This window comes from Callorhinchus milii, unplaced genomic scaffold (genome assembly GCF_018977255.1).
Source record: "Callorhinchus milii isolate IMCB2004 unplaced genomic scaffold, IMCB_Cmil_1.0 Scaffold22, whole genome shotgun sequence".
Classification (NCBI taxonomy): domain Eukaryota; kingdom Metazoa; phylum Chordata; class Chondrichthyes; order Chimaeriformes; family Callorhinchidae; genus Callorhinchus; species Callorhinchus milii.
Genome location: NW_024704763.1, coordinates 6,518,671 through 6,531,958, shown reverse-complemented (window position 1 = coordinate 6,531,958; position 13,288 = coordinate 6,518,671). Strand labels below are relative to the sequence as shown.

The 13,288-nt window shown below is 39.7% G+C and overlaps 1 protein-coding gene across 2 annotated transcripts; it reads right to left on the bottom strand.

Moving 5' to 3' along the window:
- Positions 1–1,715: 1,715 nt before the first annotated feature.
- On the bottom strand, positions 1,716–9,997 carry LOC103188980 (cytochrome c oxidase subunit 5A, mitochondrial). Of its 2 annotated transcripts, none has more exons than XM_007909202.2 (5): positions 9,766–9,997; positions 5,437–5,553; positions 4,035–4,156; positions 2,415–2,540; positions 1,716–1,859 (listed from the first exon to the last, which is right to left on the bottom strand). In XM_007909202.2, the coding sequence occupies exons 1-4, from the start codon at positions 9,866–9,868 to the stop codon at positions 2,427–2,429; spliced, it is 456 nt and encodes a 151-aa protein (XP_007907393.2). In that variant the 5' UTR covers positions 9,869–9,997; the 3' UTR covers positions 1,716–1,859; positions 2,415–2,426. The 2 variants fall into 2 exon arrangements, with proteins under 2 accessions (XP_007907393.2, XP_007907402.2); XM_007909211.2 differs by having other exon boundaries at positions 1,716–1,855.
- Between the last annotated feature and the right edge of the window lie 3,291 nt (positions 9,998–13,288).

The following is a 13,288-nucleotide window of genomic DNA, read 5'->3' as shown; positions in this document are numbered from 1 at the left end:
TGATATAGCGCCTTATCACGTCTACAAGACATCTCACAGAGCTTCACAGAATATACTGTAAAGTGAATTGACTGTATTTTGTGTGCAAAACGCAGCAGCCAATATAATATGTAGTCATTGTACAAACCACCTATTCAGAGTAGGACGACCTACTTATGGCACACCAGCCCCATTCGCGAGCTGTAAGGCCAATACCTTTGTGTGTGGGTTTTGCTGGAACACTGTTCTCAGACATGAAAACTCTGCACAAATATAGAAGGCTCAAAGAATTGATCTAGGCATTTGGCTACTTCAGAAAAATCTCCATCTAAAGTAGTCTCTAAATCAGCAATAAAAACGTAGCTGGTTACAAGTCCCCTGAACCTCATTTGGAAAAGCCAAGTTAAATTTATGTTGGAAGCTCTGATTCCACATCCTGTAACAAAACATAGGCTCAGCATTTTCCTTTACAATCATTTTTCATTGGGACTAAAAGAATAAACAAGATGGAACATCAAATTCCATATTTAACTTTGATAAAAAGTAACAAGCAGGTCCGAGGTATTCATATTTTGAATGTGAAATCTATCAAATGCGAAACTAATTAATGTATCTTCAAACTTTCAGATGGTAGTCTCCTATCAAATCAATTCTTTACGAATTCACCCACCTAGCAATTCTGGCACAAAAGAGCAGTTAACATCTTTCCATTATAAATAGCCTATTGCAGTGCTGTGAACGCACACACAGATAAGAAAATTGTTAAGTAATAGAAACAGTAGTCAATTGTTGCAAAATTGCCCAGCTGGGACTCAACAAGAATTACACATCTGGTCTCCTGCACTGATTTGGATTCCTAATGTGGGGGGTTCATTAAATGAAAGTTTGGGGAAAAAAATCTAATTTCTCCAAACAAATTACTTTTGCATGGAATAATCATTCTCGTTACTTATATGAAATGAGGAACATCCCCGATGCAAACAAATTGACTGAAGTTTGGCAACAGAACCCTGTAACTTCAATAATAAGTTTTAACCCTGTTCTTAATACACAACAGAAAGATTGCTTTTACAAACGAGAGATAACCCAACTGGGACAGTCAACAGCACGTTCATCTTTCAAAGTGCAGTCTGTAGTGACATTATTAAATAGAGGAAAATGTTCAACTGGAGCAAATATAGAATATATTGTATTCCCAAATAGAATTTTTGCATCAGTTGAATTTACATGCTTGCAATGTAAAGGGTCCAAGTTACCACCTAAAACTATTTCTTCCACCTGTAACAAAACATTTTTGTTAAGAGGTGGAAGAATGCAATGCAACTGTGCCTGGCATCACCTAGCAACCTGCTCCTAACACTGAGGGTGTGGCAAGTTTGACCAGAGAGAGAGGCGCTGAACTTGGTCATTCACTTCATGGCTGTTTGTGGGACTTTGATGTATGTAAATTGGCTGCCGCGTTTCAGCCAATGGATCCCACCATCAAAATGAACAGATAAAGGGGGAGGGAATAAGAGGGGAAAGAAGGCAGGGCAAATGTAGATGTATAGGTTTATTTGTAACTTAGGGCTACATTGCAGTAATAAAACTAGTGCTAAAACCTGAATAGCTTTATTATCTTATGTATTAGTGTGCACACTGAATATTGAAATAGGCTGTTACAGCAAATGGAATTTCCTGAGCTGCAGTAGTCCAAGAGTCAATCTAGCCAAAATGTATGCACAGTCTGTACAATATAATCTGAAGTTTTGTCTCTTTATTGAATTGATCTCAAGGATAGACATAATACATACAACTGAATAAAGACAAATTTTGAATACACATTTTATGCCACATCTTGGAGAATGTAGAATCACTTCAGAAGATCTTCAGAAAACTATCTGGAAGAAATTTGACAAAGCATTAGTCCTCATAGCTGTGGACCTACAACTATGTGCGCTCTGCTAAACTAAAGCGCTCTGAGACTCCATCTGGAGTGGAGGGCGCTATATAAATCCAAGTCATTGTTGCTGTATTTGTATACATATATTAAACAGATTTAGCCAATCAATGGGGAAATATAGTAGTTTTAAACACCAAGTATAAAATCTGGTGTTTCACTGGTTTTCTGTATGTTTCTCACATGCTGTATACATCAACTAACAGATTCTTCTCAGCTCAGTATTGAAATTCAAGACTCAATCTGATGCATTCTTTTTCAGGATCTTTCATTGAGAGATCAGAAGTTAATTTGCTTCTCTTGTGCCCAACTCATTGTGACAATTCTATTCTTAAAGCAGTCACACCCTTCTTTAAAATCTGACTGCATCAAATACAGAATAGAGCCTACAGACATTGATTGCCGAACATTTTCTGGAGTGATGTGACAAAAAAAAGTAATTGGTCGAATTTAAAAGAACAAATTAAAAGGGAACCTAACATTGATATAAACTCACCAAGTATTGGATTTATAATTTGTCTAAACCGAGCTCCTCTGGGGTAGAGATTCCCAACTCATCCAATGTGGGCCTAAGTTCCTGAATCACATAAGGGTAAATATCCTTGTGAGGGCCAGCTTTGTCCTAAAAGAGAAAACATACAAGTCAAATTGATAAACTACATAAACAGAAGAGTCTGGATTTCAAAGTCTTGGAATGCACAAGGAAAGGATGGAAATGACTCTCCACAATCACAAATAATTAAAGATATTCAAAACAATTGTAAAAGAGCATGTGCCAGAAAGATTACGGATTGATGAACTCACTCAAACTTGTTGAAGAATCCAGAATTCAAGAAATATTATTGTCAATATCAGTGTTTTAAGAAGGAAGTGTACAAGATTCCAAAAGTCCTGCAAGATTTCAATTACTGAAGCACATAAACCAGTTATAAAAGCTCACTCGTGTCACAGTGGGCAAAAAAATCACCTAGAACTTTCCTAAAATAATATTAACCTCGCAATCAGTCAAAATTAAAGACCGCTGCCTAAATTTAAACCTGTGAGTTAATGTCTTTGGGAATTTAGTTTCAAGGGCACATTATTCCACCCTTCTGTCATCTCCCCAAAATTCTCCAAAAGTGTCAAACCCATATAAACATTCATGTTTATTGCAACTAGCATTCATGCGGAGAATCAGAACTGCCAAATAATAGCAGCAAATGGCCTACCAAAGTAATCGAGTATGCTTTTCAAGCCTCTCCATTACATTTCAAAAATAGGCCTGTCCAAAGTGTATCAGTTTACAAAATCATTATGCCCTCAGATTATTTAACAGCAATTTACAAATCTTTACTGGTAAGAATCACAATTCATAGAAGTAAAAGGAGGTGTAAGGAAAATATCTAACATAATAGTAAATTCAATAATGGCACATTACATTTTGCAGTTCATACAAGAGCCCAGCAGAATCCTATTTCTGCACAGTTCCTCATACTGCATTCAGAAGAGACCAGTATTTTTGAAAGAATAAGTGTAATCATGCATAATGGCAACTAATGTGTAGCAATTCACAACAGTTTCTAATCAGGACCACATACCATACACGGGTAAGAGAATGCAAAAGGATTGGACAAAAGTTATTATTAAACACCTTATTGATTTAAGACAATTTACAAAGGAAAGTAGTCAAAAGAACCATCTGACAATAAAATTTCAGTGATAATTCATAAAAATACTAAAGAATTTTTACAGTGTCAAATGTTGGAAAATTTTGAATTTGTTTTTAATCTGTTATATTCAGATTTTGAAAACGAAACTTCTTATGTCTCAGACTCGTTGACATAACTTTATTTCACTTTGTTCCAAAATATTGACATTTGTTTAAATAGGGGCACTACAGAGCTTCTTTGAGGAGGGATCAACAGGACAAAACCTTCACAACCTATTAATTTAACAACCGTCAGATAATATAATTCAAGCAGAGAGAGATGAATGCTTTTACCTACCACTCCCCAGTGGGGCTCGATCACCATATCCTCCAGTGAATTTAAAATGTTATCAGATTCTCTTTTAGTCAAAACTATAAAGTTGAGAAGCTAACAAGATTGCTGAAAGGTGTGGTTTAAATTGAACTGACCTTCACTGCTTCTAGGATACGGATTGCACTGGCTAGATCATTTAATCTACGACATGCCCTCAAAGCTGCGTCAAGGATTTTAGGCTCAGGTACGAGATCGTATCCAATTAAGGTGTTCATTCCTGTCAAATAATAAACACAGTTTACGACTGTAGTACAACAGTTCACACATTTACTAATGACGTGATGTGAAAACAGCATATTAATGTAAATCATACAAGATACATACAGCATCAGTTCCTGTTGGAGATCTATATTCAGATACATTAAGCTCTTTCTGCTGGTATGTTATTGAAAAAAATTATTATTTTATGAAATGAGAAATTTTTGGAAATGCTCTGCTACTCAACGAAAGAAGCTACCTTGTTTTTTTTATCTAGATGTTTATTACATTTCCAAAGGTTAGCATATAGCAAAACACTAATGTTCAAGGTCAGAAATGGAACATGGAGCAAAGATTGTCAGATGTATTTTTCAACATCATCCTCTCAACTGTGAGACAATTTATGCACTTCTTGTTAACTTGTCAAACAACTAGGAACTTTTACAGCTCTTCATCCACAATGTACAAGTCTTTCTTTAAAATGTCTTTGGCTGTAATATGCAAACCTTTCAAACATCTTGAGATTTATGTGGTATAATTAAAGAAAATCAAGATTCAGTTATACACCAATGCAGCACACTTACCCTGAAATACTGAGAAACTCAGACTGATTAGGCTGAATAGCATGTTCCTGTCCTAGAATCATAGAATATTACGGTATAGAAGGAGGCCGTTCGGCCCATCGGGCCTGTAACGTTCTACATCATTTTATGTAATAAGGAACAGGTTCAAAAGGATAAACTGTGAAAGATTATTTCTATTAGCAATTAAGGAATGAAGATATAAAGGGTAAATATGTGAAAGAGCAAAGGAACAGAACAAGAGCAGTGGGTGAGAGATTACAGCGCACTGTCAAATGTCCTCTCCCTCGTAAAAAAAATAATTTTTGGAAATGCTTTCCCAAAATACATATTCATCGTAATTATTTTTGCCCCCCGCCACTCATATTACTCCAGTAAGAAAATAATAATAATAATCCTTCCATTTGATAAAGCGCTTTTCAGGTCTTCTAGACATCTCAAAGAGCTTCACAGAATATGCTGTGGGCGAAACGCGGCAGCCAATTGCACACAGCAGTGTCCCACAAACAATCGTGGATTGAAAATGACCAATTTATTATTATTTTTTTGGAGAGATTATTATTAGGCATGTGGAGTAAGGAAACTTGCCTAAGGTTTTGCCCTGCCTGTAATTGAACCCAGGCAGTATTAGAGACTAAATATGATGCTGACATTTTCCTCCTTCATAATAGCTACAGTATGAGAAAAAAATGATTCCTCAAATAGAATTGAAGCTTACCTTTTCTTAGTTCCCAGGCATCAATATCAGGCTTATTGAAGTATGTCACCCAACGAGCATCAAACTCTTCATCAGTCTCCTCTCTGCCATGTGAATACCAGCGAGAAGCAAGGGCAACTGTCAAACAGAGGACATTCAGAGCTTAATGCTTACAAATTCCATCTCCACTCTATGCAAACGCAGAAGCACGTCCTGGAGGAATGAGCTTCAGTGTGCCAAATGGCACTTCCTCATTTGATCTTTCTATCTTTCAAATGGTGAATAAAACAGAACCAAAACTGATTAACAAAAAGAATACATTTGCATCCATATCCATCTCCAAACCATCTTAGTTTTTCCCATCTTTTCTTAAAATGCAAGAGTGGTTAGAATAACTGTACAGTTATGCACAACTATCCCAAATACCACAGATAAAAGAAACAGCGGAACAAGATCAGCAGCAACTTAAATCAGTCTGGCATATTTTGAGCATTAAGTGATGGAACCAAACCACAAGACTTTTCAGTTCTCTAACAGAAGTGGAAACCCCTACTCCCCTACAAGAGCAGAAATGACAACAGCCATGAAGTTCAATGCATACAATTTCGCAATCTCGAGTGGAAGCTACTGTAAAATGTCTGTTGCAGAGGAGTCAATTTTTTTTTAAATATTCCAGTTAAACTGTGTCAGTGAACCACACATCAAAGCCTGTCAACAACAACAACACGATTCCATTTATAGAGCGCCTTTCACGTCGGGAGGACGTCCCAAGGCGCTGTACAGTTGGATCAGGACCTGAGCAGGGGGAAATGGTCAGGGTGAGGGGAGGGAAGGGAGGGACTCCTCTGTCCTGCGCATAATCTAGCACAAATAGAAGCCACAATTTAGGCCAAGGTAGTTTGCCTGTTCCAGGCATAGACATATCCTGGAAATGTTTAAATTGAATCGATAGAGATGTTAAGATTAACCTGGCATTTCTGCTAGAACTCAACCAAAATGTTAGTAACCCAAAACTTCCAAATTCTCACTGGGATCCAATTCTAACATTTCAACCTATCACCGAATGGGCATGGCCCGATTCCTGATATGTTCTGCATTTTTGCACTACATTCTCTTATCTCTGCAAATCCAGACATCTCATCATAAAAAAGAATGGAAAATAATGAAGAAAACGTGACAGACTGAGCAGAGTTGTTTCTCTCCTTTCTTCCCCACATCGCCTATCCTGAGTTACTAATAGTCAAGTAATTCTGAGTAATAGGCTTGAGATGCAAACAAGCTACTTTCAACCACAAGTGAAACATAACTTGAGGTAAACCAAAAGTAGCAACATAATCACAAATACGTAAATGAACAAAAATTAATGAGTTAGAGAGAATAGTCCATGCTGTATAAGGCCAATGAAAAGACAAATTTACCCAAGTTTCAAAGTTACCCAACAGTCAAAATCATACTCTACCATCTTGAATACAAATCTTGAAAAATATGCTGCAATAGAAATTGATCCAGGTGCAACTAACAAGGTTGTAATGTACTATCAAAAAGTGAGCTCTGGCTACTTTGCATCTAAAATACAGGTAATATGAAGTCTGTCACATTAGGTATCTACAATCAGGATATGAATATGAAGGTAAAGTTTGTTTGTAAGTCAAGCACTGCATTATAACTATACCAAGAAACAGTTCTATTGCATTGTATGTTAAACGCAGACTACTGGAATCAGAAAGAAAATGTTAATGAGTGTTAATTCTAACTTAGAACCTAGTTCTCGTACATCTTAGCGGTGGCAATTTAAGTAAATAGCTTGTGCAGCTATTTTCCTATTAAAAAGTGTAAATTATGACAGAGATAAGGAAAACTGCAAACATTAGAAATCCTAAACAAAAAACAGAAATTACACAGCAGGCTGATCACCAAGGTTAATATTCTGAATACTGCAAAATCTTCATCCTTTGTGAAGGGGTGGTTTGAAAGAGGAACAAAGAAAGTAAGATGAGACAAAGAAAAAGCTTAGCAAAAAGTTTAAAGGATTACAACTTGCGCAAAAAAGAGCAGCTTGAAACAGTGATAAAGATGCCAAGAAATATGACATATTAGAGGTTATAAATGGATTCCACAATGCTACAGTTTCTAAGCCAACAATTGCACGCTTAAATTGCTCTTATGTCAATGCAAATGGCAAACGATCAAGTTGTCAGAGTGTAGGTAGTATGGAACAATTTGTTTCACCTCTTACGTTATCAAAGCACATGACAGCTTGAAGTTAACCTTCTGATTGGCTGGTTTATGCCATATAATTACTGCATATAATTACTGGGAAATGTAAATTATTGATAGAATAAAGCTAAAAAAGTTTCCAAGAAAACTGATTAACTATTTAGTCAGATTTTTCTCAACAGATATATTGAAGGAAAAATTGATAGTTTTTGTGAGTTACTGAATGTAAATTTTAAGGATTGATGACCAAAAACCAATCTCTATGGAACCTAAATTGCTATCCGATTTCTCAGCGAGCCACATTAGGCTACCAAGTTCAAAATGAAAAAAAANTCACTTAACGTTGGAAATGAAAGATTTCTACCAAATTTCATCAGAGGTTCAGGATTGCAAATGGTTTACATCAGAGGAAAATGCTTTCATTTTTAATTATGATTTAATTTTACATTAATTAAACACTACTTATCCCTACCAGGAACAAAATTGACTTTCAAAATTAATTTCAGTGATGAAGCTTTCTACAATCTCAGGAATTCAAGCCCTGTTCTTAAACCCAGTCAATATTCTGGAATATACACATTTGGTCATTATTTTTACATATTCCTTTAAATATAATTATCATTGTGACATTAAATGTAATAGATGGGGAGTATGGGACCTTTTATTCATCACTGTGAAAAAGTTATTTTATTCTTCTCCCCACACTATAATTTCCTATTTTTTTGAGAGGGGGAGGGAAGAGATGCGAGGAAGAGAAAGGGGAGGCAGACTACCAGATTATTACGAATAATCCTTGCTGCCTAATTAGTTCTGCAGCAAAAGAGCAGGAATCTTTAAGTGATTTGCCCCTCAAATATTTTTCTTCCCACTGTAACAATGGAGATAAGAAGCTCAGCTAAAATCCTCACCATAGAAATACATTATGTCGGTTTATAACCCACATCCTACTAGCATTACAGTACAGTCACGCCTCTATTTCCTTTCCTTTGCAAATGACTTTCGCAATCAAAAAACAGATTACATAGTTGACAATAGTTTAACCCTTTGTATCAAATATTCAACTAAGTACAAACATTGAATTCCAATGATTCAGTCTCAAGGACAATGGGTGTAAAATGCAAATACTTGTAATATGGAGTTAATAAGATGAATGTAAAATACGCAATCTACAAATCCCAAAAATTGGGATAGATCTGAACAAATTGTGCATACGAGTGACATTGCAAAGAATAAAACACAGACATTTGACAAGTGTCGCGTAGAATGGCTACGGGAAAGAAAATGACCTTGAATCATAACCTGCTATTTTAAGCATTCAACCCTGCAAACCAACGCACTCTTTCTTCAGCAGCAAAGATTCACCTTCGGGTTTCAAAAGTGGCGATTTTTAAAAAATATATATATAATTTTATTCAAAACTGGAGCTTGAGATCCTTTCCCAATGTGACTCCGTTGAAAGGTCCAATGCTGCTGTGTGTGGGTATATATATATAAAAAACCACAAGCCCCCCTCTCTCTCTCTCTCTCTCTCTATCTGTGCACTTGCTCTCCCCCACCCCCCCAACCCCACACCCTCTCAACCCCCCCATCCCTCACTCCCAACCCCCCATCCCCTCTCCCCCACCCCCCATCCCCTCTCCCCCATCCCTCTCCCCAACTCCCCATCCCCACATCACCTCTCCCCACATCACCTCACCCACACCCCTCTCCCCACCCACACCCCCACCAACACACACACACACAGACACGGAGGATGTGACTAGGCCTCGGAGCCTGAGTGCCGGGCGGGTCATTGCAAGGTCACACGGGCACAACAGCCAGACAGCCGCGTCTCACACCCCGGCCCGGCCCGGCCCCGACCTCTATTCGCCTCAGTCTCTTCCCCCCAACCGCTCTCCCCCCACCCCCCGCGCCCCTGAACGTTACACGTTAGTGTAGTGTAACGGTGGCGGACGCGGGGGGGACGGGGGGGGACGGGGACCGTTATCCCCGAGAGGGAGCGTTTGAAGGGCTGAAGGTGACAGGAGGAAGCGCCGCGCGCGGGCGGGCGGGCGGGAGCCCCTCACACACACTCACTCCCTCACTCACTCACTCCCCTCCATTCCTCACTCCCCTCCCCTCGAGGCTCTTTACCTGTCGGCGCCTGCCGTCTGCCCGCCGCCGCCGCCGCCACCACCGCCGCCCGTCTCCAGACCCCCAGGCCGGTGGACGTGCACCTCAGGGCGGCTCTGAACATGGCTCGGAAGGAGAGAGAGGGAGGGAGGAGGGAAGGTGAGATGAGGGAAGAGGAGCGCCGGCCGAAGCGCTGCCGCTCACACACACACACGCACACGCACGCGCGCACCGACGGAAAGGCGAGAGCGCGCCACTTCCGCCCAAACCGGAAATCGCCGCACGTTTTTTCCCCGCCCTCCAGCTGCCGCTGTGACAAGCGCTTTGCCAGGACCCGCCATCTTTGTTACTGGCACAGACACGCCGCCCCCAGGGGGGGGGGTGGCCAGGTTGGGCGGGTTTCACGCCCCAAATTGGGCGGGTTTCACGCTCAATTGGGCGTTTTTGTGTGTATGTGTGTGTGTTGCCTTGTTACAAGGTGTTTAACAATGTCTTGTTACCCCCCCATGTGTTTTTTTGTCTACGGTGCATTGGCCAACAACTGAAACACGCGGAAGAATGATGGTAATTGTATTTAGAAACACTGCACTTCATCGTATTATAGGAACAGGAGTATGCCATTCGGCCCCTCAACAACCACGACGACAACTTGCATTTATAGTGGCGCCCCTCACGCAGGGTAGAGGCCCGGAGCGCTCGACCGTGGCGGAGCACGACGCCGAGTCAGGGGGAGGTGATCCTCAGCCACAGTCGATTAGGTCTTCAGGCCCGACCGAAAGATGGGGAAGGAGGGGGGAAGGTGGAGGGAGAGAGGAAGAGTGTTCCAGAGTTCCCTCGAGCCGGTTCCTCCATGCGATTAGATCGTGGCTGATCTGGACCTCAACTCCAATTACCCGCCTTCGCTCCATAGCATTTGATACTCTGACCTGACAAAAATCTATCCACCTCAGTCTTGAAAATTTGAATGGATCCAACACCCACAGCTTTTTGGGGGAGTGAGTTCCAGATTTCCACTACGCTTTGCATGAGTTAATGCTTCCTGATTTCACTACCGGATGGCCTAACTCTAATTTTAAGATTATGTCCCCTTGTTCTGGATTTCCCTCACCAGAGGAAATAGTAGCTATCCTATCAAATCCCTGTATCATTTTAAACACCTCAATCAGATCATCCCTCAGCCTTCTAAACTCAAGGAAATACAGACCAAGTTTATGCAACCTGTCCTCATAATTTAACGCATTAAGCCCTGGTATCATTTTGGTGAATCTGAACCGAACCCCCTCCAGGGCCAATGTATCTTTCCTGAGGTGCGGTGCACAAAACTGAACATAGTACTCCAGATCCACATTCAGTACAAGTGTTTAACTGTATCAGTGTAAGTACTATAATCTTCCGTAACATGGATGGAATCACGAGGAAGTTACTGGTAATATCAGACATTGTTACACTCGACTCATCTGCAACAGAAAATAAAAATTCATTGTAAGAAAAAATAACGGGGGGCGCAGGACTGAAGAGCCCCAGCTTGGCTAATCGTTGCTCATCGCTTTAAAGAGCTGCACATCACATTGTTTTTGTTCTGAAAAGTGTGGTAATTCCAAATACAACTGCGGGAAGGAAGAGGGAAAAAAGAACAAGTTTGCACCAAACATCAATTCATTTTGATCATTCAGAAACTGGCGGCTCTGCAATGCAGCTATTTGGTTTACATTACACAGGGGGTGCAAGCGAGTCACTTACAAACCACACAGAGCCAAATCCAGCACTGTACAATTAATACAGTGGAACCACACTCATGAGATTTTTGCCCTTATAAGTTAGTTTTTGATCACCACCAATTAATAATAATCCTTGCATTTGATACAGTGCCTTATTTCATTAAAGCATCTCAAAATGCCTCATAGGGTTTATGGAAGTGTTGTGACTATATCTTTTGGATTGTTGCTTAGGACTCCAGGAAGAACAACCTTTTCTTTTTCAATAGTGCCAATGGGATTTTTAACATCTCAGTGCAACATCTTGCCTGAAGGATGACACCTCCAACACTGCTGTGATTTCCCCCCTGCGCAGCACTACAGAGGAGTGCCAGCAGAGACTGTGAGCTCAAAAAGTCATGAGCTTGAACACGCAACCTTCTGATTCAGAGGGTACCAACTGAGCCTGGCTGGCACCCAGTTTCAAATGAGAAAACAGACTGAAAGAGTGTCCTGAATAATGCAGTGAGTTGGTTTCTTCATCAAGGTGCTGAAAATGTATATAAAGTAGATTGTTTGCATGTTTGTTAATCTCTGAAGTCAGAGCCTTGGGACGTCCTCCCAACGTGAAAGGCACTATATAAATGTAATATTGTTGTTGAAGTGTTTTTGCAAATAAAAACAATGAAACTTAAAACGTTTCATAATGTATTCCTGGAACTAACTTTCGAACGCCATAGAGTTCACCCAAAATTCTTTGAATAAAACTATTTTTGGTTTAATTTTCTTGTATTTCCTTCCAGCAGTATTAATAATAATAATCCTTGCAGCTGATATAGCACTTTTCAAATCACGTAGACGCCTCAAAGAGCTTCACAGAATGTACTGTAAAGTGAACTAACTGTATATTTATGAGTGAAACACGGCAGCCAATTGCGCACAGCAGTGTCCCACAAATAGTCAGGTTTGAGTGACCAAATTATTATTGTTTTTTTAAAGGATTATTTATCCCCTGAAAAGCGATCCGCCAATCGACTAACACCTGGGTGCCTACATACTGCTGGGTAAGCAGAGGTGTGTGGAGTAAGGAAACTTGTCCAACATTCACCCTGTCGGGAATAGAACCCAGGTCTCTTGCTTGCGAAGGTGAGTGCTCTAACCACTGAGCTACAGGACTCCAAATTAACAGTATTTTAAAATGGGAGTTAATTTACAGAGAAAAAAACAAACCTGATCTTATGGGGAGGAGTAGTATCTCCCCATAAGATGACCAGCTTGATAATCAGCCATTGCCAAAGTGAAACAAAACTGAGCCATGCACCTTAGATGGAGAATCTATTGGGAATAAAAGAACTGAAAGCACAGAGGTAAGTATTAAGCGGGCTTTGAAAGTGGGGACCGAGTGGCCAAAAACACCCTTTAATCCTTTAATACCTACCCAAGTATTTGTCTCTCTCTCTTTTAAACAGCTAAATTCTTAAAAATTAACATTTTCTTCTGATATTAATTCAGGATTATTTTTATATATCATACATCTAAAAGTAATTGATTAAATATAAATTAATCAGCTGAATAATCAATAAAACAGATCCCAAGTAGATCTGTCAGTGGAACGTCCTCCCGACGTGAAAGGCGCTATACAAATGTAATTTTGTTGTTATTGTACTTGGAACACTGGACTGAGAGCATGATATTTTGGGTTTGAATGCTGGTGTGAAGTAGGGTCTCCCTTGGAATGAACCTGGTTTTCAATAGACAAACAAAGACTTAATGCATAAGTACCATTAGACACATGAAAAAATTGGTTACTGTACTTGCTCAATAACCCACAGTAAGAAATGTGCACTCAA